Genomic DNA, 17980 nt, shown 5'->3' on the forward strand with positions numbered 1-17980 from the left:
ACTACTATTGAAACATAGGCTATATTAGTTTGAGCAAATAGATAGATGATACATATATTCAAGTTCAGATAGACATGAAATGGTTAGCTATGGAGGACAGTAAAAACCTTCTCCAAAGTTTAATATACGATCAAAGATAAAAGTCTATTGATAGAGGATAAGATGTTGGGTAAGCTGTTTTAGCTAAGATGCTCAAATGTAATAAATACAACCTAAAGATTACAGACTCTAATTTCTCAAATATTAATTTGTGATATAGAAAAATAGAACAGAGCATTGGAATCAGGAGAAGTTATGAAGAAAATTCTACCATGATAAAGATACAAACACCCAAATATCAAGAGTTTTAATTTCACGTGTTCAATCAATATTTATTAGCCTGTCCGTCAGAGCGGATGGAATAAACTAGACTAGATCATCCAGTGTAGTTTTCTCTTCTTTCGATTTCAATACATCTCCTTATCTTCGTCTTCTCATCTTTCTTTGACAATCAGTTTGAGATCGAAGGGTTCGATTTGATTTATCATTTAAACAATATTCTTTTATTTTTTCTATTCTCTAAGGTGAATCTCCTCTCCATCCTTCCCTCTCCCTCGTCAACACTCAAAACAGATAAAGGAGACATGGTGTCTTCTGCTCGTGTCTTTTAAAAGATTTTTTTGATCTTGACCTTTATTATATCCCATGTTTCTATTTTTTAGTTATACCTCTAAAGTATCTACGTGACAAACATACCAAACTGTTCTCCTCAAGTCCTGTTGGACAATGATATCTTTAAATAAGTTCACCTAAATAGTTATCAACACTAACAACTGAATTGAGTACTAAATGGTCATGTTGGCTATCTATTTTTTGTTATAAAAAGTGTTGATTCTGCCCCTCATTCTTGGTCATATGTTTTGGGCTAGAGAAATTATGAATTGATGTTTATGATTACTATATAGCATGATAAATGGCTAATGTGATAAACTTTGGAAAACAAAATTTAGAATTAATTAGTAGGAAACATATATAACGGAAGGATATGGAAACCCTACACAAAAAAACATAGATATCGACTGCGAGTGATGCCTACACGGATCGAGCACCTCGAGATGTGGCGAGTTTGGAGAACCGTTTCCGTTATGATTCTGCTGTGGGAGTAGTTCTCATGTATCCATAATGGCCAACCCATAAAAATAGGTTCTATTACAGGATTAACGAGTTGGCCACTTCAACTTATATTATTGTTTTTCATAAAACCCGTTTCGAATCTTCACTTGTTATCTTTCGTAATCAAAATCCACTGATCAATCTTCCCTGAATTATTTTGAACTTGAGCTCTTTTATCTTCTTTCCTTCTATGGCGCAGCAAGGCGACAACTGCCGATCGTCGCCGTCTCTGCGGTGATTGATCGGAGGGTTGGTTTACCGCTTGGCTTTTACATGTTTTGGGAGGCAATTTAGCTGGCCACCACGTGTGACAATACGTCCGAAGAATGGATAATTTTGCAGACACTTCCATCTATTATAGCACTTGAACCGCGGTGAACACACAACGATTTTGAACTACATTTTTACACATTGCCTCTCGAGTTTTTACTGAAAATTTTACACACAATTTGTGCCAGATTCTCTCTGGCACATTACAGCTCAAAACAGACCACTAAAAGTTTTACACTAATCCCTCTCATCACACAAACTCAAGACAGATGCCAGTTATATTAACTCGAAGAATACACAAACAAAATTGCACAAACCAATTATTATAATCATTCTATTTTACAGCAGATTATGGTGAATTGGGAACGTCGACAAAATGATCTCAGTATGATTACAACAGTGACCTATAAATAAAAGACTGACGGTATTAGCTGAACTTAAATCTTTTCAGTTCCCCTTTAGATGAATCTCTTGTTCAGAAAAGAGAATAAATTGCCGTGAAAAAGAAAGCTGGTGGTGGCTACCAAGTGGGACTAATAAATGGTCTGATTCTTGCGGGCATTCGTGCAGGCCGGTGGAAGTTGGTATTTATGGGATGCTGGAAGGTAGGCTTTGGAGTAATTGACATCTTATTCAAAGAGTACTCGAGATCATCCCCATTGTCTCTACGCGACAAATATACCAAACTATTCTCCTCAAGTCTTGTTGGACAATGATATCTTTACGCAAGTTCACCTAAATAGTTATCAACACTAACAACTGAATTGAGTACTAAATAGTCATGTTGGCTATCTATTTTTTTAATAAAAAGTGTTGATTCTACCACTCATTCTTGGTCATATGTTTTGGGCCAGAGAAATTATGAATTGATATTTATGATTACTATATAGCATGATAAATGGCTAATGTGATAAACTTTGGAAAGCAGAATTTAGAATTAATTAGTAGGAAATATATATATATGCTATTGCAATCACACACATCAAGAGTTAGGATGAGAACCCACTTTTTATTAGTGAAAGAATATGATAGTTTATCAAAATACTTGACACTAAGAAGAACAAAGATAGTTCAATTTTATCTTTCTAGTGATATTAGTATTTTGGTTTACCATTCCAAGATGAAGGAATTCAAAAAAGTGAAAACAACATCATATTTCATCCTAGAAGAAACACCGAAAAAGCTCAAGCATCATCATATCTTACCAGCGTAGTGAGCATTGCTTTTTAATCTCTCGAAATGTCACCCTTGATTGCTTGTTCGAGTGGCATACTGTTCTTCTTATAGTAGGCTGCCTCTATCACCTTTAGATCATCATCTGCACGAGTATTAATTATTTGAGTAAGAGAATTCTTATCGGTTTGTAGACCATTGATAGTCAACCAGATTATTTTCCTCAAGTATCTCTCTAGGCAACATGTGCAACGTATGATCACCCTTAATGCAGCGAGGAACTCATTTTTGTGGTCATGTTTTAGATCTCGCAAGAAGGCAAAATTTAATCAAAAATCAAGAAATAGTTACAGTTTAACATGAAACCTTGTTGCATCTTAGTCCAAAGTTCTATATTTTCTAGGTCAAAACAATTGATTTTATTTATCAAGAGTACACCTTAAAATCAAATCGAAGATACATTAACATATTGTCTACGAACCATGCACATTGAGATAAGTCCCTTACACTACTATTGGAACATAGACTATATTAGTTTGAGCAGATAGATAGATGATACATAAATTCAAGTTCAGATAGACAAGAAATGGTTGGCTGTGGAGGACAGTAAAAACCTTCTCCAAAGTTTAGTATATGATCAAAGATAAAAGTCTATTGATAGAGAATAAGATGTTGGGTAAGCTATTTTAGTTGAGATGTTTAAATGTAATACAACCTAAAGATTAAAGACTCTAGTTCCTCAAATATTAATTTGCGATATAGAAAAAGAGAATAGAGCATTGGAATCGGGAGAAGTTACGAAGAAAATTCTACCATGATGAAAGATACAAACACCCAAATATCAAGGGTTTTAATTTCACGTGTTCAATCAATATTTATTAGCCAGTCCATCCAAATGGAATAAACTAGACTAGATTAATATTTATTAGCCTGTCCTTATCTTCCTCTTCTCCTCTTTCTTCGACTTCGATTTGGTTTGCTATTTAAACAATATTTTTTTAGGTGAATCTATAAAAATAGATGACATTCCTATTGATTTAATTATGAAACGAAAATTGAATTCCTACTTTGAAATGTATAAAGGAGACATGGTCTCTTTTGCTCGTGTCTTTTATAAGTTTTTTTTTAATCTTAACCTTTGTTATATCTCCCTTAAGTCATGATGAACAATGCCTATATAGTTATAAACACTAACAGCTGAATAGAGTGCTAAATAGTCATTATGGCTATTTATTTTTTGTTTCATTGTGACTCTATTTTTTGTTATAACAAGTTTTGATTTTGTTGCTCATTCTCGATCATATGTTTTATGCTAGAGAAATTAGCAATTAAAGTTTATGATTATTATATAACATGATAAATGCTTAATTTGATGAATCTGAAAAACAGAATTCATGATTAATTAGTAAAAAAATATATATTTAAGAAAATATAGAAACTCTATATTAAAAAAATCTTTTTTTATTTAATTTCTCACTCCATAAGTCACATATATATATTGTTACAATCACACACATTGAGAGTCAAAGTTAAAACTCACTTTTTATTAGTAAAGAAACATGATAGTTTATCAAAATACTTAACACTAGGAAGAATAAATATAATTCAGTTTTATCTTTCTAGTGATATTAATATTTTGGTTTACCATTCCAATAAGAAAAAATTCAGCAAAATGAAACAATATTTCATCCAGATAGAAACACTGAAAAAACTTAAGCATCATCATGTCCTAGCAGCGCAGTGAGCATTGCTTTGTAGTCTCCCGAAGTGTCACCCTTGATTGCTTGTTTAAGTGGCACACTGTTCCTTTTGTAGTAGGTTGCCTCTATCGCCTTCAGATCAACTTCCGCACGAGTAGTAATTATTCGAGTAAGAGAATTCTCATCGGTTCCTAAACCTTTTATAGCCAATCGGATTACCTTCTCCAAGTATCTCTCTGGACAAAATGTGCAACGTATGATCGCCCTTAATGCAGCGAGGAACTCATTTTTATGATCAGATTTTAAATCCTGCAAGAAAACTAAATCTAATCAAATATTAAGAAACAATCGATGACATGAAGCCTTAATGCATATTAGTCTAAAGTTCCATATTTTCAAGATTAAAATAATTAATTTTATTTATCAAAAGTACACGTTAAAATTAAATTGAAGATTCATAGTATATTGTTTACCAATCATGCATATTAAGATAAGTCATTTACGCTACTATTAGAATATAAGTTGTATTAGTTTGAACACATAAATAGATAAAATATAAATTAAAGTTCAAATTGATAAGAAATAATTGGAAGATAGTAAAAAACCTCCTCCATGATATATTATCAAATATTATATAGAGGATAAGATGTTGAAAAAGCTATTTTAGCTGAGATGCTCAAATGCAACACAACTTAAAGATTACATACTATAGTTCTTAAAATATCAATTTGTAATATAGAAATATAGAACAAAGTATTGGAACCTGTAGAAATCATGAAGAAAATTCCACCATGATGAAAAATATAAACACCCAAATATCAAATAAGTTATTTAGTAGAAAAAATCATGATTCATGATGAAAGGCCATTACACTAACATTAAATTTTTTTAAAAAATTTTAAAAGCAAATGGTGATAAGATTATACAACAAAAAATCGATGAATCAAAGGCTTGAACCTTTTAGACAATAAAACATTACTATGATACAAACTTCTCACAAATCATTATTCAAAGTCAACAAAGATATTATGTAGCAAACTACTACATAAAACTGAAACTATTAAACGTTATCAACGATATAGAAGAAATTCAAACACCTAATAAAGTTACTGTAACAAAAATTACTACTATGATGAAGCTTATACCTTGTTAATTGGTTTACCATACTCATTTTTGTAATGGTTTATTGTTGCAATCAACTGAGCTTTGCTTCTTGTAGTGAAAATCCTAACGAGTTCTTCATGGCTGTAAGCCTTCTCAGTGATCTTTTCATGCAGCATCTTAGCCTCTGATTTTACCAATTTTCCACTCACCTCTATTCCCTCGTAGCGGTATGAGCTTACAAGTGGCACCAAAAGCTGAAATACACAAATTGGATATTAGTAAAACAACTTGCACATAAGGCAAAAGAAAATACCCATTCTCTTTATGTTTATTTTTTGTTGATTATAACATTGAGTTCCATAGCATTAGTCCTCTAATACGATCCCAATGTCAGACCGTAGCACCTGCTCCATGTTGGCATAAACTTCCTCTTTATAAGAAAGAAGAAGGAAACGGAAAGGGTGATTTCTAAAGATGGGTTGGGTTGATCAGTCTTTAAGGTCAGCTGTGCTTTTAGCGGGACTCAATTAGCAGTAGTGGAAAATGGACAAGGGGGAACGTCTCAACAGTACACTCCTTTGTATCTCAATCCCTAATTGGCTGTTTACTGTAACGAGATCAGGTCAGGTTAGGTAGATCATGGAGTAAGCCACAAATCAGCCTCTCTCTCTCTCTCTCAAGTGCGAGGTAGGAAGGAAGAAAAGAAAATTATACAAGCACTTCTCGGTTGCAAGCATTACAATATCTACAAATAGACAGCTAAAAATATGTGATGGAGTCAATAAGCTAATTCCTGTAGATAGACATTTGCCACATTTGCCACATCGTAGACTTCTGACACATTTTGGTAGGATCGGACTTTTACAACCTTAGTTAAACTTAATTAATTATCAGAAATTAAAATATGAAGGGTTGGAATCACAGAAACAACACCTATATACGAGTAACACAAATCAGTAAAAAGAGATTCAAGATCCGATCCTTTCACCATTAAGCAAAGAACACGAAGCAAACATCGGCTATATCATGAAGAAATATTATCATCAAACAATAAATCAATACCTTACGGAAATCTCCGGTGGTATGCTTGGCCACATCCTCCTCGAGGGATCGCTTGTACCGCAGATGGTAGGCTCGCCTCACATCAAAGAGTTCGCCGGAGTTCCTCGTGCACGCGATCTCGATCAGCACGCGGTTGCTCGGATTCCATCCCCGCAGCGCTTCGTTTGCCAGCTGGGCGTCCCGATCCGCCGGATCCAGCGTCCACAGTAGCACCGCCCTCTGTTTCGACCCAAAATAAATAAAAAAGCACATAAATTCTCAAACAGATAAGATCAAGAGGGCGATCTGTTTGGATCAAAGGGAAGAACAGAGGGACCTCGAAGTCGCCGGAGATCTCATCTTCCAGTGACTTGAGAAGCTCCTCGCCGTAGGTCTCCGCGTAGGTGGCGCGGATGGCGCGGCGCTGGGCGGCCGTACGGTGCGCCAAGATCGAGATGATCAGGCGCTCGTTCGTGCCCCAACCTGCACAAGATGGCGATCAAGAGAATCGGCGAGGATCGGATTGAGATCCCCAATGGGAATGGAAAGGCGGGGGAGGCGACGCTGACGAGGAGAAAGTTAATTTAACCGGGGTACCTTGGAATGCCTTCCGCAGCTGGTCGCAGTCCTCAGCGGGGGAAGGGACGGTGGCCGGAACCTTGATTGTCGCCATGGATGAGATTTCCGGAACCTTGATGGTCGCCATGGATGAGATTTCCGGAACCTTGATGGTTGCCATGGATGAGATGTTGAGCTTCAGACGGAGCGAGAGATAATGGAGAGATGCGAAAACGAGGGAGGCATTTAAAGAAAGAGATGCTGCGGGTTTAAGGGTAAGTTCCGTTGCAGGAGAAGAGCAAGTAAACATGGTCGAGAGATGTGGCATTTCTGCATTGGCTTTGGCCTGTATCGGTTGGCGAAGAAGCACGCATGCAACGTTCCAGTTGGTGGGTCCATGTATATGCTTCAGATAATTTACATCGGAGAATAACAACGTTAGAGCCAAAAAAAATAAAACAGCAAATACATTCGACTCCACTGGGGATCGAACCCAGAATCTCTGGTTCCGTAGACCAGCGCCTTATCCATTGGGCCATGGAGTCACTATTGGATAAAATTATAATAATATCTTATTTATCAATTTATTACATTATTCCCACACCAAGGACAGCTGGAAACCACACGACCATCACTACTAATAGACATCTCGTGTGTAAACTAAGTGGGACGCTGCGTCGTTTGGGCGCTGCCTGAACCTAAGCGTTAGTACTTCGAGCGAGCACCTAATTCAAATAAGTTAATTGAATTAGACTTTTAAGTTTAGTTACGTTCAATAACACGGTTTCTTATCCCTGCATGGTCTCGAGCCAACCCTCCCATCGTCGTCGATAATTTCTACAACTACCAACGTCGTAGATGTAACGGACTAAGCCTTCCTCTATCGCTGATAGAGGGGTCCAACGACTTAACAAAAACCTGTAGCTTCATTCAATCGTCACTCTGTGTGTAAGTTCTTCTACTATCGAAGGAGAGGACTATAGGTTTTTTTGCCATCGATGAATACAATTTGGAGCTTCCGTTATTGTCGTTGTTATTGTCCGCAACTTCCGTCACTACCATTGCTATCGTTCGCAACAGTATCATAGATATCTTAAACTAATCCTCCACTAGTGTCGTTGCCAACTTCTCATCACAAGTACTATTATTTTTCATCAATTTTCATTCTCGGTGACCTTTTTATCCTCCTCTTAACAGTACTTTTTTCTCCCTCTAACTATTATTAACAGTAAATAATATATTATTAACAATATATTTTAAATTAAATATTATATTTTTATTTAAATAATTATATTTTTATTTAAATTATATTTTTTATATTTTAATATTTCAGAACATCTTGTTTAACTCATACAAATGCATAGACGAATACCTAGCAACCTTGACGCCTAATATTTTTTAAATCACTTTTGCATGCACATTCTAAGAATACAAATAAAAAAAAAAAGTCTACTGTAGACTTGAGTTTCATTACCATTTAACTTAGACTAACAAAAAAAAGTTCCATTACTGATGTATAATCCTATAGCAACTTAAGTACTGGAATGAAACTCAAAGGTGTAAACAATCAAAAGGTGTATAATCTGTAATAGGACATATGGAATACAACTACCAGATCAATTGTCTTTGCATGAGTTTCATTACCAGACTCACTCACATTCACTTGAGATAACAAATAAAGTTCCATAACTGATGTATAATCCTATAAGTACTTATATTTAAAGAAATTACAGAAAAAATATTAAAGAGTAAACAATCAAAGGTGTATAATCTTGTAATAGAACACATGGAATACAATTATCAGATCAATTGTCTTTGCTTGAGTTTCATGTTTCGGTTGTATCAGAATGTCCATTGGTACAAGATATTGTTAGCAGAATGAGAGCATGGCAACGACACCCTGCTCTCTGAAATCGGAATGACTTTGTGCTTAAACCTCCTTCTTTCTTGCAACATATGGATATTTCTGGTATATGACGATGCTGCTGATGACAAGAGGTAATGCCGCAAGGCAATACACCGAGGGTGGTTTCCCATCGAAAAGAAACTGCAACATTGCATTTACGAGCTTGTCGCCGTAGACGGAACAAAACAAAATTGCTTTTGTTCATTTATCTATAATCTCCACTTGCCTATCTGACACCTCCAGCATGAGCAGTGACAAGACCGACAAGAATCCCTCCGACAGCATTCATTACAACTGGTATCTGTGGAAGAACACGACTACCAATATAAAGCTAGATGGAAAAAGAAAAGATTATGCTCCCATATCATGCATTGCCTATGCACCTTAAATAAATGTAATAAGTAGGCCAATACAAGTTACCAGTACGACAGTTAAGCATTTGATATAATGTAATGTTAGATTGTCTAATATCCAGTACAATCTGAAAACATGTAGCAAACAAAAAGATCCTCCCATAATTCAGCAAAAGAGAAACATTGATGTATGATTAAACAGGATTCCCTGTAGCAAGGTTACCAGGGAAAACGGATAGAGTACGCTGACCACCCAAAGACATTATACTATCCTACAAAACCATTGCTATTTGCTGACCAACAAGAACTATAAATGACTCCTTGAAGCACAGCTCTTCGCTAAACTAAATGCCATTTAGGAGCAGCAATGACAGAATGAAGTTTTAGACAAAAACAAAAGCTATACCCAGAAGCACTTTATAGAAAAGATGGATTGTATAATAGGAAATTACTACATGGCAATGCATCTAAGAGTTGATACTTGAAATAATAGACTCGTGTTATTGCTGCAGCAAGACAATTTGGTTACTTTCTTTGAAAATCAAGATCACAATACTACTACTACTCATTCCTTTTACAGTGAACTCATCAGATTTTCTCACGGGAAGACAACCAAACACCCCTGACTACTTGACTTTGCAGAATTAGAGATTTCTTTGTTCAATTTGTTAGACTTAATGAGAAACTCTGAAGATATGCAAACATGTAGGTGGCATTATGAAAAAGAGAGGTGACAATTAGTCGTTCATTGATTCCCAAGTCCCAACTGAGGTCCAGTGCCTGTTTACTCCAATCAATTGGTTCTTTAGTATAACCCTCTGAAGAAATGTATGAACTTGATTAGAAGAAATGTATGAACAAATTGATCCACAAAATTTTAAAATACCCCAATGTGCTCCATAATCTCTAATGACAGATACAACCAGAACCAGAAAACTAATTGTATCATTTGGTTACAAGTCCAAACAGCTTCACATTAGCATGTTAGCAGAAAATATCCTAAGCTATGATAAACCCAAATATCCACATCTTCAGACTGCCAACACTGGTTTAAGATTGCCACATGAAAGTACACCAGTCCATCTATGGCTACAAAGAGATACAGTAAATGAAAATCAAATAAATATTCAAAGCTACCATGTAATAAAATGCTCTTAAAATTCATTTTGTGGAGTCCATTTTGTCACAGAAAAGCAATTTAAGTTTAATGCTACAAACATCATAGAAAAGAATAAGAGAGTTTGCCTCTATATTGTCATTACTAGGTATATTTTAAAGATGAGTAAGAATGGTGAGAAAAGTAGAATTTTACCAGAGTCCACACAGTCCAACCATGAAAGAATCCATATTTTCGTATTGCCTCTCCATCAGGTGACTTGTAAGTACTTGCCAGCAAACATAAACTACCAACAAATGACATTTCTACAGTCATTATATATGATGTGTGCTTCTTCACCTGCAAAAGAAGCAAACTAGGAAGCTCAAGGACAATGTTAGGAAGACTATTTGATTGGGAACTTAAGTGCTATATAACTGACCTGAGAGGCCCATTGGCACAGAGAAGAAGCCAAACCGGAAAGAACAGAAGCAATCATAACAGGAATAATTCCATATAGCAAAACCTGATCAGAGTTACTGCTAGCGGAAGCTTTGTCAGAACTCTCACCAACACTCAAAAGAATGGCAGCAACGATCAATAAGGTAAGAGCCCCAATTTGCTTAGGTGATTGCTTCTGCCTGCAAGTTGCAACCAGAAAGATTTAGATTATAGAATTTATTGGGTTCTCTTATCAAATGACTACTGCTGCCTGTAAATTACAGCAACAAAAGATTTAGGACAAAGAATTTAATGGGTTCTCTAATATAAAAAACCTGACTATTTGGTTTTTTATATTAGAGAACCCATTAAATTCTTTGTCCTAAATCTTTTGATCATTGGTTGATCGGGAGCTGGACTGGTCGAGCGACTAACTCAGGGGCTGGGCTGGCTAAGCAACACTGGGCGTTGGACTGGTCGAGCTACACTACTTGGGCGCAAGACTGGCCGAGACATGACTCGGACATTGGACTGGCCGTGAGGCATGGCTCATGCATCAAACGGGTCGCAAGACGTTGTTTGGGCATTGGAATGGCCGAGGTAAGACTCAGATATTGGATTGGCCACGAGGCGTGGCTCGGGTATTTGATTGGCCGAGACGTGACTCGGACATTGGATTGGCCGCAAGGATTAGCTCGGGTATTGGATTGGTCGAGAAGTGACTCAGACATTGGACTGGCCGCGAGGCATGGCTCGGGCATTTGACTAGCCTCGAGGCATGGCTCGGGCATTTGATTGGTCAAGACGTGACTCGGACAATGGACCGGTCATGAGGCATCACTCAAGCATTGGACTAGCCGAGGCATGTCTCAGATATTGGATTGGCCGCGAGGCATGGCTCGAGCATTTGATTGGCTGAGACGTGACTCGGACATTAGACTGGCCATGAGGCATAGCTCGGGCATTGGACTGGTCGAGACATGACTCAGACATTGGACTGGTCGCGAGGCATGGCTTGAGCATTAGACTGGCTGCAAGGCATGGCTCGAACATTGGACTGGCCGAGATGTGACTCGAACATTAGACGAGCCGCGAGGCATGGCTCGGGCATTAGAATGGCCGCAAGGCATGGCTCGAGCGTTAGACTAGCTGAGATGTGACTCAAATATCAGATTGGTCACAAGGCATAGCTAGGGCATTGGACTGGCCGCGAAGCATGGCTCGGGTGTTGGACTGGCCGAGATGCAACTTGAACATTATATTAGTTGCAAGGCGTGGCTTGGGCATTGGACTAGCTGCAAGGCATGGCTCGAGCACTGTTTGGCCAAGGTGCATGTCTCGGGCACTATTTGACTAAGGTGCACAACTCGGGCACTGTTGAGCCGAGGTGCACCACTCGGATACTATTTGGCTTAGGTGCACAACTTGAGCATTATTTGGCCGAGGTGCATCATTCAGGCACTGTTTGGCCAAGGTGCACCACTTGGATACTCTTTTGCCGAGATGCATGACTCGGGCACTGTTTGGCCGAGGAGCACCATTCGAGCACTATTTGGTCGAGGTGCACCATTCGGGCATTGTTTGGTTGAGGTGCACAACTTAGGCACTATTTGGCCAAGGTGCACCTCTCGGACACTGTTTGGCCGAGGTGCACCACTTGGACACTATTTGGTCGAGATGCATGACTCAGGCACTGTTTGGCCGAGGTGCACCATTCAAGCACTGTTTGGCTGAAGTGCACAACTCAAGCATTGTTTGGCCGAGGTGCACCATTTAGGCGTTGTTTGGTCGAGGTGCACAACTCGAGCATTGTTTGGCCGATGTGCACAATTCGGCATGTTCGGGCACATGCTCCGCTGTAGCAAGCTTTTTTTTTTTTTATCTGCACACCTTGGGCTCATCTTCTTTCGTCCTCGCCATGGCGAGCCTTCTTCTTTCCCTGATCTACTCACATGGATAGCTCCTGGCAAGGCGTCTTGTGCGACTCCTCGTGCACTTCTGCCACTAGTGCCTTTGCAGCAACATATTATTTGGCCTGCTGGGGCATCTAGGGAACGGTCACTGGTGGTCTCTCGACTAGCGACCAAAAGAACCTTGAAGGTCATAGGCCCATCAAGAACGTTTACATAATCAAAGAGGGGTGGGCATCTGGGACACCTCGAATCTCAGTAGCGAAGCAGGCAGCGAAGAGGGATTTATCCTCCTTCTGCCTTAGCCCGAGGAGCATGTGGACGGTTTAAGTCACACGCTGGCTAAGAAGTGAAGCTCGAGTTCTCTTGCAAGCTGATCAAAAGACGAAACCGAGGACAGCCTCATTCGATTGTACCACATCTGAGCTATGCCTCAGAGGGTGGTAAGAAATGGCCAACACATCAGAGCGTCGAAAGTGACATATAGGCTTGGAAAGTGGTGATGTGTTCTGCTAGATTGGAGTCACCATCATTGGCCTCTAGCGTCGGGAGGCGAAAGTTGAGGGTGATAGGCTTGTCCTGAATTTCTTGGGCAAAAGGGAACTCCACCGAGGTACTTTCCCCAAGCTCCTCCTTGGATTTATGGAATTCCCTTTAAACCTCGTCCAGACACCGATTCACCAACCACAACTAGGCTCGGAATGAGTTGGATGATAGGGTGTTGGCTTCGGGGAAGGTCGAGGCAGCGCGTCTGGGCACAGGGACGTTGTGCTTTGCCGTTGGCCTTGGGTGACCCGATCGCTCCCTAGTTGGGGGGTGGGCATCTAGAGCCAGAGGTGGCCGGTCAACTAGGGTGGCATTGTGAGGTGTAGGGATGAGCATAGGTTGGATCACAGGCGACAATCATGGGGGAAGAACTATCTGCTGAGCTAGTTGGGGTACGACGGGTGCGATGGACTGCATCATCCTAGTTAACGCTTACACCTGGTGGGTGAGGTTGAGGAATGCCTCGGCTGAGATAGTAGGCTGCCCCATGATGGTCCCAGGAGGTGATATCCCAGGATTATTGAAATGTTGCTAATAGCAGCTCAAGGTTGCGGTCGAGGTATTCCTTTCTAGGCTCGGAGAAAGTGGGAGTTGCCCTCCAAACCTAAAGGTCAGGTGAGTCAGGGGTGGCTCTTCTCCGGGGTGCTCGGTTGGGGGTGCTCTTGTGATATCGGACCCTCATTCTAGCACCAAAACGTTAGTGAACCTCTACGCTATGGCCGAAGAGTTAGCACGGCTCGGTCTAATCTTGGATGTGCAAGGTCACCCGCATGGAAATTTAAGAAGCGAAAGTGCACGTCTGGTCGGGTTGAGCTATGAGTCTTGTTGCTTGCTTCTTCGTTGCCAGCCCCTGCACATAGGTTGAGGTCGGGAGAGGGATTTCCCGACTCGACCCATCCAAAGCTTAAGTTAGCGTTGAGTGGAATAAGAGTGAGTTGAATGTGTGAAAAGTCCTCCCCCTCCTAATCAAGGAGGGTTAGATTTTATACCTGCGAGGATGAGTTGGTTGTATGGGGTCAATTAACTACGGTCAGCTCCTTGGGTGGCCGTCTTAAGCTTCTGTGCGAGCGCCGAATGACCTGCATGGATTGACATCGCACAGCACCGCCTCGATCTTTTTGGGACGATTGTACCGTGATGATGTCGTTCGTACCAAGGGGACGGCAAGCGACTGCCTACCACATGTTTACTGCACACAATTTGTCAACACAAGCTTGGCAGGGGTCCTGTTGCTAACTGTCCCGGTGTTATCGAAGCACTATGTAACATTGCTCGATCATCAAATGACTGGCAGTATATGGCTATCGACTGTCTTCTTTGGTTACTCGAAGACCAGAGCACTTCAAACAAGGTAAGGCAATAATAGATTCCTTGTATTCCATGAAATATTAGGCTGTTTATTGCTTTGTCATGAAAGAAATTGCATAGATTGGTGAGTGGCTAGTTTGTACACTTCAATGTGCACTGCATAGGTTGTTCCATCTCCTAGCTTCTAAGAGATTTTTTTTTTGCATTATTTTACTTGTTCAACTTCCTAATTGAACTTTCTTATGACAAATATGCATAAGTTACTTCTTTCAGTTGCATCTGGCTATGTTGGCATTCTAATCTGAGATTCAGTAAATCAGAGTTGCACACCATTCAAAATATCTTGGTCAAATTTATATGGTATGTATACAACTCTCCTGCAAATGATTCCTTACCTATATAACATCAAGATGTGGCTTGATTTTACAGGATGACTGCTATAGAGGGGACATACGAAATTGTAAAACGTAGAATAGGCAGTCTTGAAGCAGTTATATCCAAGTCATGTTGTCACTGAGCTTAGTCATAAAATTTATTATATAGCTAATATTTACTCACCATATGAACTTTATAGCCTTAGTTTCTTTATGTTCAAAACTAAGAACAGCTTAGTCCTTTTGAAAATGTATGAATCATTTGATGCATTGCATGGTCTGGAAAGAGAATAATTTGTGGGAGGTCTAGATGAAGTTTGCTGGCTTTGCGGTCTCAAGTAAACTGTTACCAATTCCTACATAGTCCATGCATGATTAATCAGATTTCAGTTGTATTTTTTATTCAATGAGTATAAGCCTGTGTAATGGTTACAACATTAATCTATTACAGTTGTTTGAGGGTGTATTCATTTCATTTAATAGGTGATAGATAAGGCAGCTCCGGCACTCACAGATTTAGCAGAAATTTCTGCTCTTGGTGATCATAGAAGATTAGGAAACACCTTTGTTGATGTCCTTCAAGAACGCTGCCAGGAACAAGTGACAGCACGCAACTATATCAGCAGTCGTACAAAAGAACAGATTGATGAGCCTTTGAGCTCCAGGCAGAGAATAAAATGGGAGAAGAACATGCCAAAGGAGGATCTCCAAATAAAACAAGCTGCAGCATTGGTTGTTAAGCTCGAAGGAAACTCTTTATTCCCTTCAGGAGATATTTCAGGGGCTGCATCAAAATACTCTGAAGCTTTGGCACTGTGTCCAATGAAGTCCAAAAAGGAAAGACTTGTATTGTACAGCAATAGGGCTCAGTGTTATCTTCTCTTGCAGCAGCCACTGGCAGCCATAAGTTATGCTACACGAGCGTTGTGCTTACATAACCCTCCTAATCGTCATGCAAAAAGCTTATGGAGAAGAGCCCAAGCATATGATATTGCTTGGATTGGTGAAGGAGAGCTTGTTAAATGCCATTCTTTTCATTAATGAGTGCTCTAAGTCTAATGATCCTGACCTTTCTTTAAGGCACAACAAAGTTCCTGATTATGCTGAAAGGTTAGTGAAGAAGCAGATGCATGCTGCATGGTTATTCAGAGAAGCAGCTATTAAGCATGGGGGCATTCCTACCGAGGATGGATCTGGAGATGTCTATGGCCCAGAAGCTGATGATTCTGAGTGGGAAACGGCTAGTGAAAGTGATGAAGAAAATGGTGGACAGGAAGCAGATGACAATGAAGAGAATGATGACATCCGGAAGGATATGTATGACAAGTCAACTGCAAAAGGTATCAAACTGATCTTTGGATAGGAATTTGGAGGAAAAGGAATTCACTGCTTTAAGTTTGAGATTACTGTAGTTTTCTTCAAAAAGAAAAAGGAAGTTTATGATTAGTGTAAATATTGTGAAGAAGTTCAAAATTTTCTTGATGTAATAATATATCAAGCTTTGCAATTTTCTTAATATATTGAATGACACTTTTTTTATATATTTTATTACTTATTCTCCCTATACGATATGACAATTTAGTATAATGTTCAGCTAATTGTAAAACCTTAACTAAACAGTCCAAGTCAGAAAACAAAAGGTTCAAGTATCCTTGTCTGGCATTCTGTAGAGAACTCTTTTCTTGGTGGTACTTACTGTTTATGATCTTCTCATCGAAGATTATAACATCTATGAATCCTTACTTTTTTGTTCCTAGAGACTAAAAGTAGCACAATTGGCAATAATAGTTAAATGCTTTTTTGGGTAGGATCATTATGGATTAAATTTTAGAGAATCAAGAGAATCATGGACACTGGTTACTTAGCATTCTAGGAATTGTGTATGTGTTTGTATATGGGTCACCATTACATATCACACAATAGTTATAATAGTGGTTAAAGATATAAAATTCACAGCTTTCGAAATTCAATTTAAATTGTGAAACTTGGTAATAAAAATGAAAATGAGATATTTCTGACTGTTGCATTATGTGTTCCAAATTTAGTTTCAATTTTGATATGTATTTATGAGGATAGAATCATTTACTTATCTTCATGTGGGATCATGCTTTGCGGACATGCTTTGTTCTGCTATCTTCTTCTCCATACCAGTTGTTTTCTTTTGAAGTCCCTTGAACTGTTCTTTTGAGAGGTTGTCATTGGAATTCATTTGTTGTTCTTACTACTGCTTCCTTCTTGCGGTGTAATGTTTATAGCTTTGTACTTCTTGTTATGCTTATCTTTAACTGCCATTTTCCTTCTCATTTCTTTAGTTTCTTCTCTTATCACCGGTCTACATATTCCTTAGAATTCAATAATAGCAATATATACACGTAAGCAAGAGGAGCAACCATATGGCTGCTTCTCAAGGGACAAGGAAAGCGACTCTGTCTGGTGTATCAGTTTTTTTTACATTATATGTTTTTAGATGCCAAATAATTGGTTGTATCGGGTGTTGTGGAAATGTTGAGAATAATAATATAATAAGGTCAATGGAGAATATAAATAACTGGCCTTCATAACTTTAACATTCTTGAGTGTGCAAACTGATGGCATCAAATGTTACCATGCCCATTCTAGCCATTACCATATATTCCCTTTTTAACAAGAGTGATTTTTCTGCCAATTTGCAGAATCTGTTGACGTCTCCATTAATGTTTTTTCCTTATTATAGATTGTAACTTTCATGGATGTCAAATTTGATGTCAATATCTCAAGAGTATTTTTAAGGTTACTTTATTATTTTCCACTTGATTTTTATTATATATATTCTCAAGTCTAGAGAACCAGCAATATCTTTGCTCTCCAAATTTCTACTTAGTATTTCAAAATGCAATTGGCACCAACTTATTACATTTCTTGTGTCTTATCTTTTCACCAACCAAGTTATCTAACTTCTTAAAAGGTTTAGACCTGGTTATCCAACCAAGATATTTAACATAGGTTATCTAACTTCTTAGCCACATATATATGCAATCAAACACATTGATAGGATGAACTTCATCAAAA

At 38.7% G+C, this 17980-nt stretch overlaps 1 protein-coding gene, 1 long non-coding RNA gene, 1 other non-coding gene and 1 pseudogene across 3 annotated transcripts; 1 reads left to right on the top strand and 3 right to left on the bottom strand.

Annotated features, from left to right (window-relative positions):
• Positions 1-4190: 4190 nt before the first annotated feature.
• LOC135623304 (annexin Gh1-like) lies at positions 4191-7220 on the bottom strand. The gene is made up of 5 exons (XM_065126115.1): positions 7038-7220; positions 6778-6923; positions 6462-6680; positions 5441-5653; positions 4191-4604 (listed from the first exon to the last, which is right to left on the bottom strand). The coding sequence occupies exons 1-5, from the start codon at positions 7177-7179 to the stop codon at positions 4308-4310; spliced, it is 1017 nt and encodes a 338-aa protein (XP_064982187.1). The 5' UTR covers positions 7180-7220; the 3' UTR covers positions 4191-4307.
• Positions 7221-7470: 250 nt separating this feature from the next.
• TRNAR-ACG (transfer RNA arginine (anticodon ACG)) lies at positions 7471-7543 on the bottom strand. Its single transcript has one exon. It is a non-coding gene; the product is annotated as a tRNA-Arg (tRNA).
• Positions 7544-9129: 1586 nt separating this feature from the next.
• On the bottom strand, positions 9130-11010 carry LOC135621914 (uncharacterized). Its single transcript, XR_010490957.1, has 3 exons — positions 10796-11010; positions 10570-10713; positions 9130-9205 (listed from the first exon to the last, which is right to left on the bottom strand). It is a non-coding gene; the product is annotated as an uncharacterized LOC135621914 (long non-coding RNA).
• Positions 11011-13656: 2646 nt separating this feature from the next.
• On the top strand, positions 13657-16360 carry LOC135624045 (uncharacterized; annotated as a pseudogene).
• The last annotated feature ends 1620 nt before the right edge of the window (positions 16361-17980 follow it).

Source organism: Musa acuminata, chromosome BXJ2-9 (genome assembly GCF_036884655.1).
Source record: "Musa acuminata AAA Group cultivar baxijiao chromosome BXJ2-9, Cavendish_Baxijiao_AAA, whole genome shotgun sequence".
Taxonomy (NCBI): Eukaryota; Viridiplantae; Streptophyta; class Magnoliopsida; order Zingiberales; family Musaceae; genus Musa; species Musa acuminata.